This window comes from Lissotriton helveticus, chromosome 3_2, assembly GCF_964261635.1.
Source record: "Lissotriton helveticus chromosome 3_2, aLisHel1.1, whole genome shotgun sequence".
In the NCBI taxonomy this organism is placed as follows: Eukaryota; Metazoa; Chordata; class Amphibia; order Caudata; family Salamandridae; genus Lissotriton; species Lissotriton helveticus.
In genome coordinates, this window is record NC_136062.1 from 194736001 (window position 1) to 194758680 (window position 22680).

General features: G+C 44.7%; 1 protein-coding gene across 1 annotated transcript in view; it reads right to left on the bottom strand.

The window, feature by feature from the left end:
* HCN4 (hyperpolarization activated cyclic nucleotide gated potassium channel 4) overlaps positions 1-22680 on the bottom strand; it is a 943305-nt gene that overhangs the window by 43142 nt on the left and 877483 nt on the right. The window contains exon 5 of the mRNA XM_078685048.1: positions 22084-22230. Coding sequence (XP_078541174.1) covers positions 22084-22230 — 147 coding nt within the window. The remainder of the gene's footprint in view (positions 1-22083; positions 22231-22680) is intronic.

A 22680-nucleotide genomic window follows, 5' to 3' on the forward strand; every position in this document is an offset into this window, starting at 1 on the left:
GTAAATTACCGAATCCTTATTTACAGCCTCATTCATTAGGAAGTGGTAAATATCGGTCGCTAACAGGAAATTCACCGATTTTCGCCCATTACCGACCGGTATTTAGCCACCTACATCTGGCCCTTAATCTCCCCGGGCACAACAAATTATTTTTTTTAAATCAATGTGTCCTCATGTAACGCAACTGTTGCTATGTAAAGCGCTCTGAAACCCGAAACCAGGTCAAATTTGCGCGATATAAAACTCTGTTTTTAAAAAAAAAAAAAACTATGCTGGATTTTAAATGGAGATATATTTTTTTGCTTCCACTGTTGTTCTTTTGCCTTGTTTTCACCTCTGAGTTAATCCAGGGCCTTGATCATCTACATCCGTTTATCTCAACTCAATGCCTGGTACACATAAACTAGAATATTGTGTTAGTGCATCTGCTTCTTTGTGGGGTTGTGTTTGCAGTGTTTCTAGTTTTTGTATATACTTTCTGCTATTCTGATTTAAAATATCACATCTAATATTGCTTCAGCAATTTTGCACAACTATTCCCTCTTAGCTTCTGAAAGAACTCTCTCATCCCCTGTCCATGGTTGTCCATCCTCAGTATTTTGTGTCTCGCTTTGCTGCATCTCTTGTCTTCAAATTTCGTACATCTGAACACAAGCTGTTGTAGCAGCAATATCTGTGCACAGTGAACAGGCATACCTCTTTCCTGGGTGCCCTACTCCAAGTGAAACTGATATCCTGACTTTGTTTTACCCTAGCACCATACTATTCTAGAGTGTACTCTGAAGCCTATGTAGAAATTCACCCAAACAGTATTTTTTTTTTTATGCAGAGTTTTATATAGCGCGAACTAGACCCGAACCGAATCGGGTATCAGAGCGCTTTACATAGCAGCAGTTACGTTACATCAGGACACACATTCATTTTAGGCACGGGGAGATTAAGTGATTTGCCCTGATCCCCAGGTCCGAGGTCGAGCGCCTTAGCCGTTAGGCCAACTCCTCTCCCCGTAATGGGTCCCTTGGTCTCTCAATGCAGTTTCTGCTCAGCTGCAAAACAAGTTGTGCAACAAACTATCTCTGTTCTGCGTAGAGAAAATCTGTTGCTGAGTCCAAAGGCAGCTGCATCAGCCTGGAGACCCCAGCTGCCTAAAACGAGTGCCAGCCTATATCAGCCTGGAGGCTGCGACCATGAAAGATGAGTGCCCATCTGCAGCGACTGAGTCTGCAACTGCTGAATAACAGCGTACATTGGCCTATAGGCTGCGACTCTAGATGAGCCAGCCAAATGCTCTTTCAATCCTAGTGGTCCAGCGAGGCTGTGGTCTCACATCACTGAATTGGAAGCCTGACAGTGCGAAGTCACCGACTGCCCTGGCACACAGTGCTGATTCAACATGCTGTTTGAGCGAGTGATGTGGGACTGTGTTCTGACTAACTGAGAAGCTGTTCCTAATACGAGCCAGGAGTACATTTCTGGTAGAACGTGAACCTTTTCCAATACAAACTTGTTGGGCCTACAGACTACTGCATTGACCTATGAGAAACGATTGGGGGGCGGGGGTAATTGGTCTGATTTGAGCATTTGCCTACTCTACATCTATGTCCAAGTTATCCCAGGCAGGAGGAATTTCGCTGAGAGCAAAAGAGAGTCAAGTCAAGTCAAGTCAAAGAATTTATATAGCGCGCTACATACCCAGAGGGTTTCAAGGCGCTTAGGAAGGGGAGGAGGATTACTTGTCAAATATCCACGTTTTAAGTTGCTTTCTGAATGCTAGGTGGTTCTGGGTAAGGCGAAGGTAAGCGGGGAGTGAGTTCCATGTTTTAGCAGCCAGGTATGAAAAGGATCTGCCTCCCATGGTGGTCTTGTTGAAGCGAGGTACGGTGGCGAGGGCTTGGCTGAAGCTGTGGGAGAAGAGAAGCCGGCACCATAGAGGGTTTCAACTTCCACTAGACCAGGGATCTCCAACCTTTTTTCTGTAATGAGAATTCCCTTTGATCAGTGAAAATCGTCATTAGCTACTGACGGCTATGTAACTCACACATGGTTACCAGACACTCCTTTGCTCAGCTTCAATGACTTTAAACCTAATGTCCATGGAGCCCGATACAATGGTTTGAACAAAATATTGTGACTAGGGGTAGTATTAGGACTGTCATGTGCATCAGTTAGTGCATGGTCTGTGGGGATGTATGAATATGTATGTGAATGAATGGGATACACGTGTATGGGTGACTGAGAGCCTGTGTCATAGGACATACCTTTAATCATATGTGGCACCGTTACATGTACAACAAATATTATGCCAGGTGGCCTGTAGACATGTTGCCATATTTATTACAGGAAAACACAGTCAATTGTTTAAACGTGAGGAATTTAAAGTGAAGAAACTTGCTTCATAAAACATTAGAACTTAATCGGCTTAATTTAAAGTAGAGAAAAACAGTAAAACAATGTTTCATAAAAACATTTTTCTTCACTTAAAATGTTTCCCATTTAAAAGAAAATGACGGTATTTTTCAGTTAAAATATGGCACTGAGTCTACTCACCACTAGGAGCAAGATGGTTGTTATTCGTAAATGTGATACTTTGATAGGGGAGAAAATTAAAATGAAGAGTTAACACGACATTGACTGACTGAAGACACCTGCACTAGGCCTTGTTATGAGATTGCAACTATGTACCTGAACCAGCTTTAGAGTGTGTAGCATTTTGTTTTTCTGTATGATGAAAGTACTAATTAAAAGATAAGTCCTTGGCTGGACAGTACATTATTGCGTCTGTTGTTTGACTGTTGGCTGATGAGCTCTTGTTCCCCGTGCCCCACTAGCTACCGTCCAGGAAGCCTTTGACTGCTTATCCTTCCTACCTCAAGATTCAAGTGCGAAAGGGTCTACTTAGCCCTGTTTGCAGACCACTAATAGGATAGACATGACCCCCAGGGCTACCGGGCTTACACAACTATCACTGTTGAGGCCATGTAGAACCTTTTCTGCTCTGTGGCCCCCAGAACAGAGTCCGACACATGAAAAAGCCATTGTAAATTAAGGCATGTCGTGATAAAGTTCTGTACTTACATTCCAATTTCAGTGAACCTTCTACATCAAGTGAAGTTTATTTTACAGCCCTGCGACTGTTGACTTTGCTTTGACTTTTCTCACTGCTGCCAAGGGACCTCAATACGTTCTACAATGTACTGACACCACTTTAAAAATGCTATTGGTTTTTGAAGGATTTATACTGTTGCAACAGAACCAAGAAATATAAACACTAGGGGGGTCATTAGGATAGCGGGCAGATCGCCAAAATCTTCCGCCCGCATGAATTTCCCCCGCCTGCCACATTACGATGGCGGGGGGAACCCCGGCGGACAGGAACACAGTCCGCTGTTTTTCTGCCGGTAGACAATCCGCCAGATTGCCTACCGGGCGGACAAGGCAGGGAATATGGCATATTAGCATCATCGCGGGGAAATGCCTTTCCATGGCGGAGACTCTGCCGTGAAAAAGCACGCGGTTTTGTCTCTGGGGGCCCGTTGTGGGCCCCCAGGGTGTTCGTGCGGGTGGGGAGTGCACATGGGGGGCACCTATGGTACTCCCCTGCAGTTCCATGCACAACATGGCAGGCACCACAAGGTGCCTGCCATGTTGTGCATGGAACTGCACGATATGCCTTTTTGGCATTGCTGCGGGCGGTGTTGAGAGCACCGCCCGCCGCAATGTTAACAATGCAGGATGCACCCGCCAGTGTGGCGGGCGCATCCTAATGTCACCCACGGGACCCCCGCACCAATGGCGGGCGGTCCCTTTCTACGAAAGGATGGCGGGCAGACCAAGTCCGCCCGCCATCCTAATGATGCCCTAGGCCTCTGATGAAGGTTCACCCCATAATGCAAAGTGACACAGGAGTGCCTTTGAGATTATGTGTATGTTTTAATCCCTTGAATAAATTAAATGAAGCAAAAAAAGCCATTCTAGCTGAGACATGGAAGGTTGCCTTTTAGAAGCAACTGAAGAGGTAAGAAATGTAAAAATGAGTCCTATGATGAAGGGCTCCCCCCTAAATGTATTGGAGCAGAGGGGTGGCTTTGTGAGCATACATAGAGAATGGATTTATTCAGCACAAGAAGAAGAGTGTGTCACTCATTCTTTAAACACTGTTTAGACCAATCACAGGGTTAAAGTTGGTAGTGGGAACTTTTCAGTTATACATTGTGGGCCTCATTTACAGGCCTGTTGCGCCGCCGGTGCGTCACTTTAATTGATGCACCAGCAACACAATGGGCTTGCCCTTATTAACAAGGCCACGCAAAGTTGCCCTGAGTAACTTTTCATGGCCTTGTAAATATGGGCCCAATCATACATTACTCTGTGTGAAAGGGGAGTTCCATGGGTGTTGCTGTGGGTGTTCCCATGCAACATTCTTGGAACCTGACATATTCCCAGATCTACAACATTTTATAAATCTGGTAATGCGTTAAACAAGGAGAAATACTTTTATTTCTCCTACTTTTCTCCTCTTTATGTGTGCTGCATTCCACAGTACACATAGAAAAAGGACAATGACATCAATTACTGTTTTTGTGCAGGAAGGGGTCCTTCCTACACAATCACAGGCATCCTTGCACCATGACGCAAGGGTGTCTGCATCGACCCACAGCTGCTGTTTGTGCGCCGGTGCAGGGCAGGACAGGAATGCGCTGTATCTTGCAGATACAGCGCATTCCTGCCCTTTTATTTTGAAGCAGGGCAGCTTAGAAGGAAGTCTTGCTACACTGCTGTGTGTCAGAATATAGTAAATGAGGCCCTAGATGGGCCAATGTGTTTAGTATACAGATGTTTGGTAAAGTTCTTCTACGAGTTATTTGTCAGAAAGTTTCATATAGAAATACTGTATAACATAAATATTGCTTCCAAAATATCATCACATTAGGTGTGAATTTTCTTCTTGAGCAATATTTTTAGGGAGTGACATTTATGAAAGACGATATTCTGAATACCACATTCTAGTTCCACACCGCCCCCATCACCTGGAAGTCCTTAGTTTAGAAGTGATATAGGAAGCAATGCATCATTCATACCCCTCCCACATGGACTCCGTCCCTTCTCTTTAGACAACAACAGAGGTTATGACGTGCTCGAGGATCCACAACAGATGTTCATCTCATCATCACGCCTTTATTCATCCATTTGGACTCGTGTGGTCTGTTTACTGGTTACGGTGTCATGACTGGACTTTTCAACAACAAGTAAAACAATAAAATGCAGATTAACGCAGAGCAAAATGGCGATTGTGAAACTGACGACTAGGAAACAGTGAGGCTCCCACTCTGGCCACGAGCCTGGGACTCTACATACCAGACCTACATAGGGAAGTCTTTCCAACTCCTAAGCTGCCTGCCACAGCCTTGAGAAATAAACAGCAGCAGCGGGGGAGTAAAAACAGAGCACAGAGAATGCGCAGCAAAAGGCAAGCGCACAAGTAGTTTGTGCATACTCAGTATAAGCGTAAGCTGGAACATTAATCGAGACCTATTGGTTGTTCCAATATTTGTTTCTTATTTTGCGGAGATACTCGATATCTTTTTTGGTATTGCTGCTTCGGGACATGTTAGGGTGATGTTCTGCCCTGCAAGTAGCTGTGATTATTTTGTTCATCTCAACTCGGGTACTGCTGGGCAATGTTAACAGCTGAGGAGAACTTGCTTCTTGCCCTGCAAACAAAGCTTTGGTGGGCTCATTAAGCACGCAAAATTGCAAAGTTTTTCTGTGAACTTCCTGTAATTGTCCTGAATACTTTGATTGTAACCCAAATCCTGTGAAAGTTTCTTGAAATTGGGTTTTCGCATACAAAATGTAGACTCACAACCTTTTTCAGGTGTTTTGAGAAAACTAAGATAACTGACATCCATCCAGTTTCAAACTCACAAGGAAAGTGGTTTTTAAATTAACGGTTTTTAAATTAACTTGAGAAAACTGCATGTGTCTTTTCAGCAATAAGTAGCCTCCGTAAGGAAATATTGGCAGGCTGCTAGGCAAAAACTGCACTAGAGCATAGACAAAGTAAAAAAGCAAGAAACCGTGAATTTCAGATAGGAAAATAATCATGATGTGAGTGAGCCTCGCTTGCATAATTAAAACTTTGCACACCCCTAGATTTAGCCTGTGTTTTGCCTTAGATGGGCAACTTCTGTCCCCATTCAGCAGTTGGTCACACCACAGAGCTCCTCTTTTGTTTTACTCAAAGTATCAAGGTCTTGGCTTCAGTCCCATTATTCTGGACAGTTCACTGCTCAAGATCTTTTTCCATATGACTAATCGGGATGCCATAGCCAACAAAAACTACTATTGTGTGGTTTTCCTGTGCTTGTAGCGTCTTTTCAGGCATAATGTGTTCTCATAATTCCATTTTAAGAATGATCGAATCTTGCCCGATAACAACTTTTGGACTGAAATAGCACTGGATTTCTTTCACCTTTCATTTGAGGACTAAGATATTGGAAACAAATTGAGGGGTTTATATTATGAGCCCTTTGTGCCGCTGTTGCGTCAGTTTTAGTAATGCTGTGGCAGATTAAAAATGCGCCATATTGCGCCATAATTACAAAGTGATGCATCTAAGCAGAAGTGTCACTTTCTAAAGACCTGCTCTACATTATACCTGCGTCAGGTATAATGTATGCAGAGTAGGCGTTCCACCGCAGAAAAGGCTTGCAGAAGTATTGCAGTAAAATCTATGAGATTTCGCTGCAACACTTCTAGGTAGCCACTGCGTCAAAATCTTATGCCTGCCTCATAGCAGGCATAAGATGGACGCAGGCCCTTTCACATGGGGCTTGCCCCATGTGAAAGGACACATTGTTGGAGTTGCATCTGTTTTCAGACACACCCCATCGATGCACTACTTTTGCGCCTACAGATAAGTCAGGCATACTCTATTCAATCACTAAACTAAGCAGAGATTTTGGACACCACTTTTTATGTCTAATAACTACATACAGACACTGTGTCGAATTCATGACAGAACTTCCTTAGCATCCTCTAGACCATATCCATGTCTTTCAGCAATTCATCCTTGGATGCAAACACACTTTCTCAATTTGATAGTATAATATGACCTGCTGAAGGAGCCACCATCTTCACATCCCTGAATACTGCTCAGATGACATAGGTTTTTGCGTACACACCGGTTAGATGGGTACAGAAACTTGGAATTGAGTTGGATGACCGAATAAGACTAGTTTGCGTATACCGCTTCCATCAGCACGGGCCCCTGCCTAAGGTTTTATTGTTTCTGTTAGTAGCCACCACTGAATTGTTGTATCCTCCGTGGTATTTGGATTATTTTAATGGTCTGTGCCTGGGCCTCTCAGTATTCGATCAAAAACTTTTTGTAGCTTCAAAATGCAGGTTCCAGCTTGACACTGGCAACGAATACAACAGTAGCTTGTGTTGTCACCAACATATTGCTACAATTTTGGCACTGGTTTCTGGTCACTAATATGTCCAAAAAGCTTTGCGATGTGCAGCAGAGTTTTTTCCCCGCTTGCGATCGTGAACAGTAAGTTTGCGATTGCGAACAGTAAGTTCGCGAGCACGAGCTGCCTCCCGGGTAGAATTTCTACCCGAGTGGCAGGAATACCAGCACAAACTGCAGTTCGCACTGCACTCAGCCACTCGCGGAACTTCGTGGAGTTATTTTGTAACTTTGCAGAGTTCCGCGTAGCAAAACTCAGCGAACTACGCCCCGGCCTGACCAATACGGTAGAACTGCAGTTACAGGTAAGTAACTTATTTTCTTCTCCAGTACTAGATCTTTCGTAGATTCACATGCTTGAATCAGAATAGCAAGCAGTTTTTGTAGGTGTGTAGTCATAGAAGTACCCTTGACGATGGTGGATACCAGTCTAACACATATAATTACATATAATATATATATATACTATATACAACTGACCCAGAGAGTGCGACCATTCTTTCCCTTGACCGGGGAGGAAGTTTGGAGCAGTATATATATATATCAAAAAGGTTGCCCAATGTGGAGACGCCACTCATGAGGATTAACACCTTGATTTGAAGACCACAGTGCAAACAGGATCACACACACCAAATTCAAAGTCTCTGAAGCCTTACGCGTTTCAGACATTGCTGTCCTTGTTCACAGGCAAAAAACAAGGGCCTAAGTGAGAAGAAAAAGATTATTCTCTAAAAGAACCCTCACTCACCCTAGTGGTGACATGCTTCATCATAGGGTTCAGTCACAGATGGGGCCGACTAACCCCACCTGTGTGCTTCAACGCCTGCAAGTGCAGCGGAGCAGGTATGTGAAAAAGAAGTGGTGTAAGTGATCAGTGATGGAAAGATGTGTTAAAAGATCACAGCTGTGCCTCAACAAACTTTATTAAAGGCCAGTTGTTCACAATAAAAACAGTGAAGTTACTGGGATATATATTCAAATTCCAGTGACTTAATATGGGTGGTCAACATGTTTCTGCTGGTTAACGTCATTTTGACTCAGCTTTCATCAGGACCGAAACAACAAAAATGTCCTACGGGGGTCCACACACACTAAGGCGTGCCCACACCGTTAGGACTCCAGAGAAAAGACAAAAAAAGGGGGTTTATACTTTCCTCTTTTAGACTCACGGTTTTACCCGTCTTCAATGTTCCTGCTAATTGTCAGGATGTATTCTGTAAAATGATCAGAAAACAAAACATATATATTACATATGTCCCTTACAGTTAAATGACCAGCTGAGTAAATCTTATTCCAGTTACTCTATTTTTAGCACATTGATGTAATTTAACATATAATGACGCTATTTTGGCACAAGTACACGCTAATCAGAATATACATAATGCCACCACTCCCATGGAGACATTGATCCTATTGAATCGAAGTTCATGATTAAAATACCAGCTATTCACAACATACAAATCTAGTCCTCAGCGTTAACTTTGGAAACCACTGAGGCTAAATCCCAGACAAATGAAAAATGAAAAAGCGGACATTTAGTCAATAAAAAACACTTACAGTGCTTGTAAATTCAGCATGCCTCATGGACTCGCAGTGTTAGGCATATTTTCACTCCTAGCTCCGTCTGGTAAGGACCAAACGATACACATTAGTAAGTGCGAGTGATTCTCGCTACGAGTCCAAAGTATGTACTTTGAGGACCGCCCCATCATGAAGCGGGGTACATCCTCACAGAAACCTCGCGCATACACTTACTGTGTGCCGGGAGACTCGCCGCCTGGAACCTGGTATGTTCGCCACTGCAGCCCGGATCTTACCAACTGCATTTCCTTAGCAGTTTTTAAAGGTCCGTATTCCGACGTGTTCCGGCATACTAGCGCGTCCTCTGTCACGTGATCATGACGGTGTCACGCAGTCGCGGAACTAATACGTACAATGCTTTGTTGTTATCAACTGGTTTTTTTTAAAAAAGGAAGAAAATTAAATATACATGTGGATATAGATCAGCCGACCTAATCGCAATTTCGTTTGTCACTACGTTCACAAAGAAATATAAATACTTTTATTTTCTTACTTCTAGTCCAAGGTAGCGTGAGTACACTTCCGGTATATGCACATCTAAAGGCTAGACTGTTAACCCTTTCACAGTGGCAAAGTTAAATCCTAGTGATTCTTAAGAGATGTTTGGTACAAATTATGGTGTCACAAGGTTAATAACTTTACAAACTCGCAAAAAGTATGAAGGATTCAGATTCCGAAATTAAACAGATAATCATGTAAGGTATTCAATTTCATAGGATGCAAAATTATGATCATTGGGATTAGAGGGGTTATTTAAGTACACTACCCCACGGGATATCATCATTAAGTCCCACCTGGTGAGATGCCAAGCGATGAACCCATCTCTGCTCCTGTTCAAACAACCTTTGTTCATTGCCACCCAGTATATGTTCGATCACTGTCCAGTGGAAATTATCGTGGGAATGTTTATGATCCAAAAAATGAGTGGTCATCTTGGTGTTACTCTTCCCACACCGTATATTGCTCCTGTGTTCGCATATACGTAGTTTGACCATTCTTTTTGTCATTCCCACGTATCTTAAACCACATGGGCAGGTTATTAGATAAACAACATTTGTTGTATTACAATTAGTGTGGCTTTTTTGTTCCCAGATTTTATTGGGTTCCAAGGTCAATGTTTTCGAACTGCTTGTGAAGGGGCAAGTACTGTGATTTCTTCTTAAGACCTATAGTTGAAACCACTAGTACGTACATCAAGGACACCAAAAGCTTATTAGCTATGTTGGAATCTGTCACTTTGCCTGATGGACAATGTTTTTTGGCTACACTAGATATCGAAAGCTTGTATACTTGCATTCCGCAAGATGCGACCATCGAGGTAATTGCCCACACATTAGAAATCAACCTGTGGGATTATATTACATCAAAGTCCTTTGTGGTTGAATGTGCCTCTTTGGCCCTTAAAAGGAATTTCTTTCAATATGAAGACCGGTTATATTTACAAGCCACTGGTACTTCCATGGGCAGTACTTTTGCCCCCAGTGTGGCGGGTTTGTATGTATTTAATTTTGAAAAGTTATACATTTCACCCGCTAACAACCCGTTTTGTGACAACATCATTCTATGGAAAAGATACATTGATGATGTGCTTTTGATTTGGAGAGGAAATGAGGAATCACTGGTTTCTTTCTTCACATGGGTCAATAACTGCGACCCGAATCTTAAGTTCACACATGAGCACAATGAGTCCACGGTAGTGTTTTTGGATGTCACGATCACAAAGGTTGCCAATGAGTTAAAAACCAGAACCCATTACAAACCGACCAATAAAAATAACTTGTTACACTACACGAGTTTTCATCCCCAACCATTGAGGGAGAATTTGCCATTCGGGCAGTACCTCCGTATCTGGAGAAACTGTTTGGATATTCAAGATTACAAGGTACAAGCCAAAGATCTTACTGAGAAGATGCAAATTCGAGGGTACCCTAGACATCTTCTGTCAAAAAGCTACAAAAGGGCCCAAATCAAAATCGGGATTCCCTTTTGGAAGATAAGCCTACAGTAGAGAATGGTGAAGTACCCCTTACTTGTGTAACAACATTTAACACAGCCTCGAATATGGTGGCTTGTAGTATTAACAAACACTGCAGGATTCTCACATCCAACACTTGCAACTGGGACAAACCTTTATTCTCTTATAAAAGAGCAAAAAGCCTCAAGGATGCGTTGATCCACACACGCCCCCGGAAAACACCAGAATTGACTAGAAACGACCTGAATTTGTGGGGCTTACCATCTGTAGTGGGTCATTATCCTTGCGGTAGTTGCAGTGTTTGCCCCTTCACAAGCAGTTCGAAAACATTGACCTTGGAACCCAATAAAATCTGGGAACAAAGAAGCCACACTAATTGTAATACAACAAATGTTGTTTATCTAATAACCTGCCCATGTGGTTTAAGATACGTGGGAATGACAAAAAGAATGGTCCAACTACTTATATGCGAACACAGGAGCAATATACGGTGTGGGAAGAGTAACACCAAGATGACCACTCATTTTTTGGATCATAAACATTCCCCCGATAATTTCCACTGGACAGTGATCGAACATATACTGGGTGGCAATGAACAAAGGTTGTTTGAACAGGAGCAGAGATGGGTTCATCGCTTGGCATCTCACCAGGTGGGACTTAATGATGATATCCCGTGGGGTAGTGTACTTAAATAACCCCTCTAATCCCTATGATCATAATTTTGCATCCTATGAAATTGAATACCTTACATGATTATCTGTTTAATTTCGGAATCTGAATCCTTCATACTTTTTGCGAGCGTGTAAAGTTATTAACCTTGTGACACCATAATTTGTACGAAACATCTCTTAAGAATCACTAGGATTTAACTTTGCCACTGTGAAAGGGTTAGCGGTCTAGCCTTTAGATGTGCATATACCGGAAGTGTACTCACGCTACCTTGGACTAGAAGTAAGAAAATAAAAGTATTTATATTTCTTTGTGAACGTAGTGACAAACGAAATTGCGATTAGGTCGGTTGATCTATATCCACACGTATATTTAATTTTCTTCCTTTTTAAAAAAAACAGTTGATAACAACAAAGCATTGTACGTATTAGTTCCGCGACTGCGTGACACCGTAATGTCACGTGACAGAGGACGCGCTAGTACGCCGGAACACGTCGGAATACGGACCTTTAAAAACCGCTAAGGAAATGCGGTTGGTAAGATCCGGGCTGCAGTGGTGAACATACCAGGTTCCAGGCGGCGAGTCTCCCGGCACACAGTAAGTGTATGCGCGAGGTTTCTGTGAGGATGTACCCCGCTTCACGATGGGGCGGTCCTCAAAGTACATACTTTGGACTCGTAGCGAGAATCACTCGCACTTACTAATGTGTATCGTTTGGTCCTCAACTGTAACTGAAAGCGGCTCTGAGCGCACTGCTTCTATTCTGTATGGCTGAAGTTTCTTCAATTTGAATGTTCCTCTTGTACATTAAGCGTGCAATCAAAGTGGCGCCTCTTACCTTAGGCGTCCCATAACTAGTCCAAAGTCGTGCTATCCACTATAGAGGTGAAAGTATCCCTTGATGCACTGCAGTGCATCAAGGGATGATATCGTTTGGTCCTTACCAGACGGAGCTAGGAGTGAAAATATGCCTAACACTGCGAGTCCATGAGGCATGCTGAATTTACAAGCACTGTAAGTGTTTTTTATTGACTAAATGTCCGATTTTCCATTTTTCATTTGTCTGGGATTTAGCCTCAGTGGTTTCCAAAGTTAACGCTGAGGACTAGATTTGTATGTTGTGAATAGCTGGTATTTTAATCATGAACTTCGATTCAATAGGATCAATGTCTCCATGGGAGTGGTGGCATTATGTATATTCTGATTAGCGTGTACTTATGCCAAAATAGCGTCATTATATGTTAAATTACATCAATGTGCTAAAAATAGAGTAACTGGAATTAGATTTACTCAGCTGGTCATTTAACTGTAAGGGACATATATAATATATATGTTTTGTTTTCTGATCATTTTACAGAATACATCCTGACGATTAGCAGGTACATTGAAGACGGGTAAAACCGTGAGTCTAAAAGAGGAGAGTATAAACCCCCTTTTTTTGTCTTTTCTCTGGAGTCCTAAGGGTGTGGGCACGCCTTAGTGTGTGTTGACCCCCGGACGTTTTTGTTGTTTCGGTCCTGATGAAAGCTGAGTCAAAATGACGTTAACCAGCAGAAACATGTTGACCACCCATATTAAGTCACTGGAATTTGAATATATATCCCAGTAACTTCACTGTTTTTATTGTGAACAACTGGCCTTTAATAAAGTTTGTTGAGGCACAGCTGTGATCTTTTAACACATCTTTCCATCACTGATCACTTACACCACTTCTTTTTCACATACCTGCTCCGCTGCACTTGCAGGCGTTGAAGCACACAGGTGGGGTTAGTCGGCCCCATCTGTGACTGAACCCTATGATGAAGCATGTCACCACTAGGGTGAGTGAGGGTTCTTTTAGAGAATAATCTTTTTCTTCTCACTTAGGCCCTTGTTTTTTGACCATTTAAATTAAAATAATTAATTTTTTCACTGTGTTGTTGTTTCCTCATCTGAGACAAACTGTCGTTTAACAATTCACAATTTGTAGGCTCTCTTTTGTTGTTAATGGTTATGAATTTTGGGGTAGGAGAGTAGCCAAGCGTTCCCTTCCTCTCTTGTTGTACATACATCATCTTCAGTCATGCCAGGGCGACCTGGTTTATTGTGAAAGAGATCATGCCCAGTACCAACTTGTACAGCTGCACTGAAACTGACTTTCTTTTGGAAATCTTTAGAGCTAAGTTTTCCAACCTTCGCTGCCTGTCTTGCGATAGATAAGCTTTGTTTTTGATTGTATCCAGGTTGACTCCCCAAAAATATTATAGTTGGACTTGGGCTAGTCGAGGATTTTGGATAATTCACTGTAAGACCCAGTCTGTGAAACAGTGAGAGGCAAGCCTTTGTAGCTTTGGCAGCTTGCTGCAGTGTTGGGGCCTTTGCAGCCAGTCGCCTAATTAGGGGAATACCTGATGACCTTGTTTTCTGAGTGTGGATGCTACATGGGTGAAACATTTGGTGAATATCCAAGGACCTGCCTTGAGGTCGAATAAGAGGACTCTGAATTGGTAATGGGTGCCGGCTACGGTGAACTGGAGATATTTGCAATGCTTGAGAAGTATGTGAATATGGAAATAAGCATCTCGCATATCTAAAGATGTCATGTAATCCCTGTTGTTTAGCAGTTGCAGAATGTTAGAGGAAGTAATCATATCGAAATTCTCTGCATAGGTATTTGTTGTATTCCCTGAGGTCTAGGATGGGTCTCTATTCCCCGTTTTATTTCGTACAAGGAAAAACCAATAGTAGTATCCTATGCCCTTCTGAGAACAAGGGACCTTTTCTATTGTACCCGTGGCCAGCATTATTAGGGCTTCTTTCCTCAACAAGTGAAGACGAGGTTTGTTGTGCCCTCTTTGGAGGATTGTCTGGTGGTCTCTGCACAAACTCCAGGGTATGTCCGTAGTTTACTAAATCGTATTCCCATTTGTCAGACGTTATCTCTTCTCATTGAGGTAGGTAGTTGGAAATATTCACACCCACATGAAGGAAAAGAGTGGATGAAGATGGTACCTGGTCTAGGTCACTGTTTACGACCTGCATCTCGACCCTGGAGGGGTTTCTTCTCGTGTGGGCCACATTTGTTATAGGCTGCCGAGGGTGGTTGATGATCTGTGGCGGCCGGCACACGTAAGAGCGGTGGGCGGGGCAGGATGGAGGTCGAGGAAGTCGATGAGGCGTTAAGTTAAATACCATTCTTTTTAAATAAAACCACTTACCTTGCGCTCGCCACATTGCCGATTCAGCGATGCGGTGAGCGCAAGGTAAGTTGTTTTTTATTTAATTTAACTTATCCCATCGTATATCAACTTCCCCGACCCCCACCTCACCACGCCCCACCGCTCTTACCTGTGACTGTGACCGTGACTGTTGACGGTAAGCCTGATGTTGGTAGGAGGGTCTATATTGTGAGTGAAAGGGTTGGTATTACTGAGATCATTGAAAACCCCCTTTCTAGGTAGAAAAACCTTTTTCTATAGCCCCCCGAAAGGGCAGCTTTTTAAACTGAAGGGTGCATAGAGATTAAGCCATGTCAGTGTCCATCTTTATTTCCAGCAATGCATCATATGTATGTTTTCTGAACAAAGTTCCTCCTTCATAGGCTATGTCCCAGATCTTTGATTGGATTTCCAGTCTAAAGGACGTAGCGTTAAGCCATGCCTAGCATCTCAAGACCACTGCTCTAGGTAACTGTCGGGGTGCAATCTGTAATCTCCGAGGAGGTGTGCTCACTCTCCTGGAGGATCTTTCTTGCTTCTGCTTTTTTGTATTCCTTTCTGGCACCAAGTCGACTAGGCTGCTGACATCGGATCACATTTGTCGGTCATAGCGAGCCAGGATCACTAGCAAGTTGGCTGCTCGTACGGTGTTGGCAGAAATGAAATGAAATGAAAAGAATATTTATAAAGCGCGGTAGCTACCCTCGGGCGTCCTAGCGCTGCGGACAACAGGCCTAATGAGCAGCCATTCGGGCTATTCTGGTTTGTTAAAAAGCAGGGTTTTTAGCAGTTTGCGAAAAGTAAGTAGTTTGGGTTCTGATCTGAGTTGGATGGGAAGGGAGTTCCAATTTTTGGCCGAGTTGAGGGAGAACGAGCGGCCTCCACTTCTTGCTTTTTTGACTCTTGGTGTTATGACCCGGAAGGCAGATTTGGATCTGAGCTGTCTGGTGGTGTGATAGGCTGTAACCAGGGACTGGTTGATTGCGGCACCATTCTTCCAGTAGGCTTGGTGGGTGATACACATAGCCTTGAATTCGACCCTTTTCCTCACTGTGAGCCAGTGGAGGTCCTTCAGTCTGGGTTTGACTGGGAGTCGGCGGGGGATTTGAAGGAGAGTTCTTGCTGCACAGTTTTGGATGATCTGCAGCTTATTTAAGGTTGCCTGTGGTGCCCCTAGGTAGAGGGCGTTTCCAAAGTCCAGACGAGATAAGATCAGGCCCTGGACCATTATCTGTCTGTCCGGAAAAGGCAGCAGGGGGAAATTTTTTCGTCGGAGTCTTAGCAGCCCAAAGCAGATGGCTGACAACTTAGTTGCGTGGAAGTTAAAGTTGAGGGATTTGTCAAGCCAGATGCCTAGGCTTTTGATCGTATCCTTGTGTAGTGGGGCAGGACCGAGGCATGTGGGCCATAAAGGGTCGATGGTGTTGTGGATGGGGTTGCCGAGGAGCATAAGCTCCATCTTGTCCCCATTCATTTTGAGACAGGAGGATGTCATCCGCTCAGCGACTGCCTCCAGGCAGTTTTTCAAACCGTTGGTTGAGGATTGCAGGGGGTTGAGTGCCACCACTAGCTGGGTGTCGTCCGCGTAGGTAACTATCTTCACTCCAAAGGGGCGGACGATCTCAGCTAGGGGGCTCATGTAAAGATTAAATAACGTAGGGCTCAGGGAAGAGCCCTGCGGCACTCCACAGTCAAGGGGCTTGCTGGGGGAGATGACATCACCCTCAAAATCCTGGAAGGAAAGGTCGGAGAGAAAGGACCTAAGCCAGGTGAGTGCTGTTCCTGATATTCCCTTGCTGCTGAGTCGGTGTAGTAGGATGTCGTGGCTCACAGTGTCGAAGGCGGCACTTAGGTCGAGGAGAATGATGGCTACCGAGCCTCCCTGGTCCAAGATTCTCCTTGCCTCCTCCGTCACTGCGAGCAGGGCGGTTTCTGTCCCGTGTAGGGGGCGGAAGCCTGTCTGTGTGGGATCTAGGAGACTGTTGGTTTCAAGAAACTCTGTCAACACTGTGTTGGCGTGCTTCTCTAGGATTTTACCCAGCCAGGGGAGCAGAGAGATGGGTCGGTAGTTGGCGGGGTTGATCGGATCCAGGTTGGGTTTTTTAAGGAGAGCCCTGACCATGGCTCGTTTCCATGGAGGTGGGACAGTGCCAGTGGATAGCGAGGCGTACAGTAGTTCCAGAATGGGGGGTAGAATGTGGCTGGTGACTGGAAGGAGGGTGCGGGGAGGTGCGGGGTCGTTAGGGGAGCCGGATTTAACTCGATGCATGATGGCTGCGAGTTTGGCCGGGTCCAGAGGCGGGAAATTGTTGAGTGCAGCTGGAGCTTGGGCACTGGGTTGGGGGATGAATGGGATTGAATCCCCTGGTGGGGGAAAGAGGTGTAGATTGTTTTAATTTTTTGATAAAAGAAGTCGGCCAGGGCATTGCATCTAGTTTTAGCATTCAATGGGTCTCGGGGTTTTTCTGGGAGTTGCAGGATGGATTTTGCTATGCGGTAGATTTCCTTGGGCTTTGAGGCGGCCATGGTGATTTTCTCCTCATAAAAGGAAGCCTGCGCTCGTTTGATTTTCTCTTTATAGGCTTTGATAGCTGCTCTATAATCTGATTTTTTGGACGGGGAGTAATCAAGGCGCCACTTCCGTTCCTTCTATTTACAGGACCGTTTCAGTTCCCTTAGTTCCACTGAGTACCAGGGGGCAGTTGCATTAATACGTTTGGGTTCAGTGCATGTGAGAGGAAGCACAGAGTCCAGTGAATCAGAAATCCATTCGTTGAAGTTCTGATTAGCCAGAATGGGATTGGGGTTGCTGGGTGGCTTACTGTTTTCCAGGTTTGCCACCCATTTGGGTATGGAGAGTTTTGTCCAGTTGCGGCACTTGCGTGTCTCTGGAAGTTGGGGGGACTGATACTCATGGGTGAGCCATGACAGAGGGATGAGGAAATGGTCAGTCCAGGGGAGGGGCTGGGGGTTCCCGATTTGGAGATCTGTGCTATTACTAAAGATTGAGTCAAGGAGATGACCTTTGATGTGAGTTGGTTTGGATACTAGCTGGTTAAGCTGGAGAGCTGACAGGCTAGATGTGAGTTCCGTGGCAATATGGTCTGTAGGGTCGTCAAAATGTATATTGAGATCCCCTAACAAGGTGAAATTGGATGGGCTGAGTGCTAGCTTGGCTATGTTGGGTGGGAGGGTGTTGGAGAATTGTCCTGGGTATCCAGGTGGGCGGTATAGGAGTACCCCCGAGAAAGTACTGGTGGGAGAGAAGTCTAAAATGAAGGGGAGGCTTTCACAGTCTGGTATGGAAGAGGGGATGCTATGACATCCATAGCAATCCTTATAAATGATTGCTAGGCCTCCACCCTACCGTTGTTACGGTCGCTACGAAGGATTTGAAAGCCTTGGGGGAGAGCACGAATGATGTCAGGTTCTGAGTCCGTGTGCATCCAGGTCTCCGTTAAGAACAGGGCATCAGGTTTTAGATCTTCTAGTAGGAAGGAGATTTCTAAGGAGTGTTTGGGGAGGGACCTGCAGTTTAGGAGGTACATGTTGTGTTGTACCTTCTTGGGAGGGGAGGAGGGAAAGAATTGAAAACCGCAGAGTGAACACCTGGTATGTTTGACCGCAGGGTCCCAGGAAGAGTGACAGGATGCGGGGGTCTCTACTCTTAGCTTGCGGAGTAGGTTCTGGCTGTACTTCTTGGGGTTGGGTGGCGGACAAGCAGGGGTTATGGCCCCTGGTCCCGGTCGGTCGCGGACGGGCGCAGACGGGCTTGCCTTTGGCGCGCCGCCAGTGCGCCCGCTGCGAGCGTCCACTGCGCGTGGTGAAGAGCATCCGGTTAAATAAGTGTGGTAGGGGTGGTCATCCAATGGCGTAGCGCCCTCCTCCCCTCTAACCCGGTAGTGTTGTCCAATTCCGCTCCTCCCTCCACATCAATCGGGAGAATCCCGTGGTGGACCGGGGAGGCGCGGGGAGCCGGGAGTCCGCGGGTGCAGGAGTGCGGGTAAGTGGGGGATATTCCCTTTTTTTTAAAGTAAGGCAGAAGTGATTGCTGCAGTACTCGGCGGTTCAAATTATAGCAATAATTGTTTTTTAAAAATACCAGGAGGTGCGGCGAAGTGTTGCCTCTCAGCGTGTGTCAGCAGCGCGAGTGAGCTAGCTTCTGTTATTTATGCAGTTTTGCTGTATCCAATGGCGTAGCGCCCTCCTCCCTTCTAACCCGGTAGTGTTGTCCAATTCCGCTCCTCCCTCCACATCAATCGGGAGAATCCCGTGGTGGACCGGCGAGGCGCGGGGAGCCGGGTGTCCGCGGGTGCAGGAGTGCGGGTAAGTGGGGGATATTCCTTTTTTTTTTAAAGTAAGGCAGAAGTGATTGCTGCAGTACTCGGCGGTTCAAATTATAGCAATAATTGTTTTTTAAAAATACCAGGAGGTGCGGCGAAGTGTTGCCTCTCAGCGCGTGTCAGCAGCGCGAGTGAGCTAGCTTCTGTTATTTATGCAGTTTTGCTGTATCCAATGGCGTAGCACCCTCCTCCCCTCTAACCCGGTCTTGTTGTCCAATTCCGCTCCTCCCTCCACATCAATCGGGAGAATCCCGTGGTGGACCGGGGAGGCGCGGGGAGCCGGGTGTCCGCGGGTGCAGGAGTGCAGGTAAGTGGGGGATATTCCCTTTTTTAAAAGTAAGGCAGAAGTGATTGCTGCAGTACTCGGCGATTCAAATTATAGCAATCATTGTTTTTTAAAAATACCAGGAGGTACGGCGAAGTGTTGCCTCTCAGCGCGTGTCAGCAATGAAGGAGAATCTCTTCCCTAGTTATCCTGCCTTCTTTGGTAGCACGGAGATCGGAGCAGAAGGATTTTGGAGCGTCTTTGCACTGCTTGTGAGATCATAGAGTCAGGTTTGGGATGACCTATGAGGAAAACGGGGAAATGCTCTGTAGCCTTGTACTTTTTGTATAAGCGAGGTGGCACTGCCGCTACTGTAGCCAGGTTCTTCATTATCTTCATCCCCTCCTTCCAGATATTGTCAATGATGGGGATGGCCCCACAGACTTCTTGGCTTGCTCCTTCAAATCATAAAGAAAACAATTGGACTCCATAACAGAAGTTGGGAGGTGAAATTATGTTACAGCCCAGTTCGTCAGGCTGTAAAAAAACACAATATCTTCTGAGAGAGAGTCCGAAGGGTGTGGTGGTGAAGGCGATGGAGTAGGGACAAGATAGTCATCCCACCTCATGGAAGTTGGGCTTCAGGGATTTCCCCTTCCTCCCTTTCATCCTCTCTTGGTGGCACCGCTATGTTCGAGGCAGGTGTCATTCTGGGCGCTATAGACGGAGAAATATGGCGTAGCAAGAGGAGCCGGTTGAGATGGTGCTACTGGCTGCCCCTGTGCAGGGTCAGGAAAATCTTCTTCTATAATATTGCTGCGCGGCTTGCAAATCCTGGACTAGTGATAAATGCATTTGCTCTTCATCATAGTCTTGCTGAGGATGAGGATGGTATTGTTAATGTTTATAAAGCCACTATGGAGGGGCATAATATTGATGATAATAATGCTCTTCCTTATCTTCATCATCTTCCTCCTGGTATTTTACCTGGAGCTCTGATGGGTTGTGCGCTGCCCCAAAAGGTCCGTCATCGTCCGACTCTGCCAAGTCCAACAAGTAACTTACGGTCATATGTATCAACAACCTGATTTGCGATTCTCAAATAGCAATTTTTTAGAAATCGCTATTTGAAAATCGCAAATAGGGATGTATGTACAAAATCGCACTTTTTTAGCGATTTCTTAGTATTCCTTAATTGCGATTAGCAAATTGCCAATCGCAATTAAGGAATACTTTCCCATTCATTTCTATAGGCCAGGAGGCCCATAGGAAAGAATAGGAAGTTATTCTCAATTTGCGATTCGCAATTTGAGAATCCGTATTGAGAATAATTTCAAGGGTGCAAGGGTGTCCAAAGGACACCCTGTTGCACCCCTGAAATAAGCATGGGTGCACATGTGGCGCACATACATGCCCTAAGGGCATGTATGTGCTTCACATTGCACTTTGAAAAATGCAAAAAAGTGCATTTCTTAAGGAATTCGCAAATTACCACCAACTTGAAGTTGGTGGTAATTTGCGATTCCTTAGGGCCAATTTACATTTTTTATGCTTCTTACGTTGCATTTAAGGAATCACAAAATGTGCGATTCCGTAAATGCAATCGCAAAATAAGGAATTGCAAATTTTGCGATTCCTTATTTTGCACTCAGATTCCTTTGATACATACCATTTAGCACTAATGCGTTCGCAAACGCCGAAATTCTGCGAATTTCGGCGGTGGCAAGCGCATTAGTGCTTGATACATATGGCTTTTGGTGGCAAAGGTGAGAACTTAAAGCTGTTTTTTTTATTTTGGTGATATTTATCATCGACTATGTGAGTTGTGAACTTAGGGGTCGACAGTGGCAACGCCGTTGTTGATGCTGTCGACGACTGTGCTGACGTTGAGGGTGTTGCTATCGGTGGTGCCACTATTGGCCGTGTATTCCTAGTTATGTTTTCATCGATTGACGGTTATGACGTTCATATACCGCATTTTGTGAAGACGGTGACAAGGAAGTAGGATGTGGAGGTAATGTCTGGATTACTTACCAGTAATCTTCATTATTCTTAGTCTTACTCTTCCTCGCCCAAATCATACATCCTGCCCATCGCTCCCTTAATATGCCCTGCCATTTAAGAAGCTGGATATGTTCAGGAGGATTCGGATCCATTATGACACAGATTTGACTGGAGGGGTTTGCTTTTCAGCATTTCTTTTGTTTGGCTGCGGGATCATTCTGCATGAGAGGTGAGTCCATCGCATGTTGTTATGACCAAGACAAGAAAGACTACAAAAGAAGGGTACATTAACGGTAAGTAATCTAGACATTCTTTACACCTTGAAGTGGCTCATTCAACATTCCCGAGTGGGCATGAATAGAGGTGTGTATGCATTATTTACCTCTCTGACTGGCTTCGTCAGTTTTCTCGTGCTTGTGTAAGGACCAATGTGCATGCATCCCTTACCTCTTAGAGTGGCTGACCCAATCTCACAGTGCTTTTGTTAGGACGGGTGTGCATGGATTCCTTACCTCAGAGTAGCTAACTTAACCTTCACGAGCTGGTTATGGAAAAGTGAGCATGGATTCCTTACCTCTCGAAGTGGCTCACTCAGCTCCCCCAGAATGCTCTCTTCATCAAACATTTTGCCCTGGTACCGGTGCTCATAGTAGTCGTGGATACGCTGGCGCATGTCCGCAGGGAGCTTATGGAATGACATGTATTGCTCCACTTGTTTGTACTGTTTGAAAGAAGGGAGAGAGAGAGATTTACTGATGGTTAGAGTGGCCTCTACAAACTGAAGATTTAATTGACAAGCCTATTCGATGGAGATGCTGTATGTGTGCCACTCTTAAGTGGGATGAAGAAGGTAGGGGTCTATAAAGTGATGTTCCCAAAGAAACATAACTAGAAATCCTTTCAAAGAAGCGTGATTTATGTAATTAAGAGCACGGCCTAAAACATATCACCTAACATCCTGCGCTTCATACAAGGTGCTATTTGACCAGTACGTGGAAGCCTCTCCATTGTTACTACATCAAAACATATCACACAAAACAAGCCTGTGTCTAAAACAAGCCAGACCTAATGGCTTTGCCAAGGCTTGTTAGCAGTGTCAGCTAAATGAGTAACAACAGTAATTTTATTGTGAATAATTAGAAATTCAGACTGCTCCAGCGTCAACTCCACG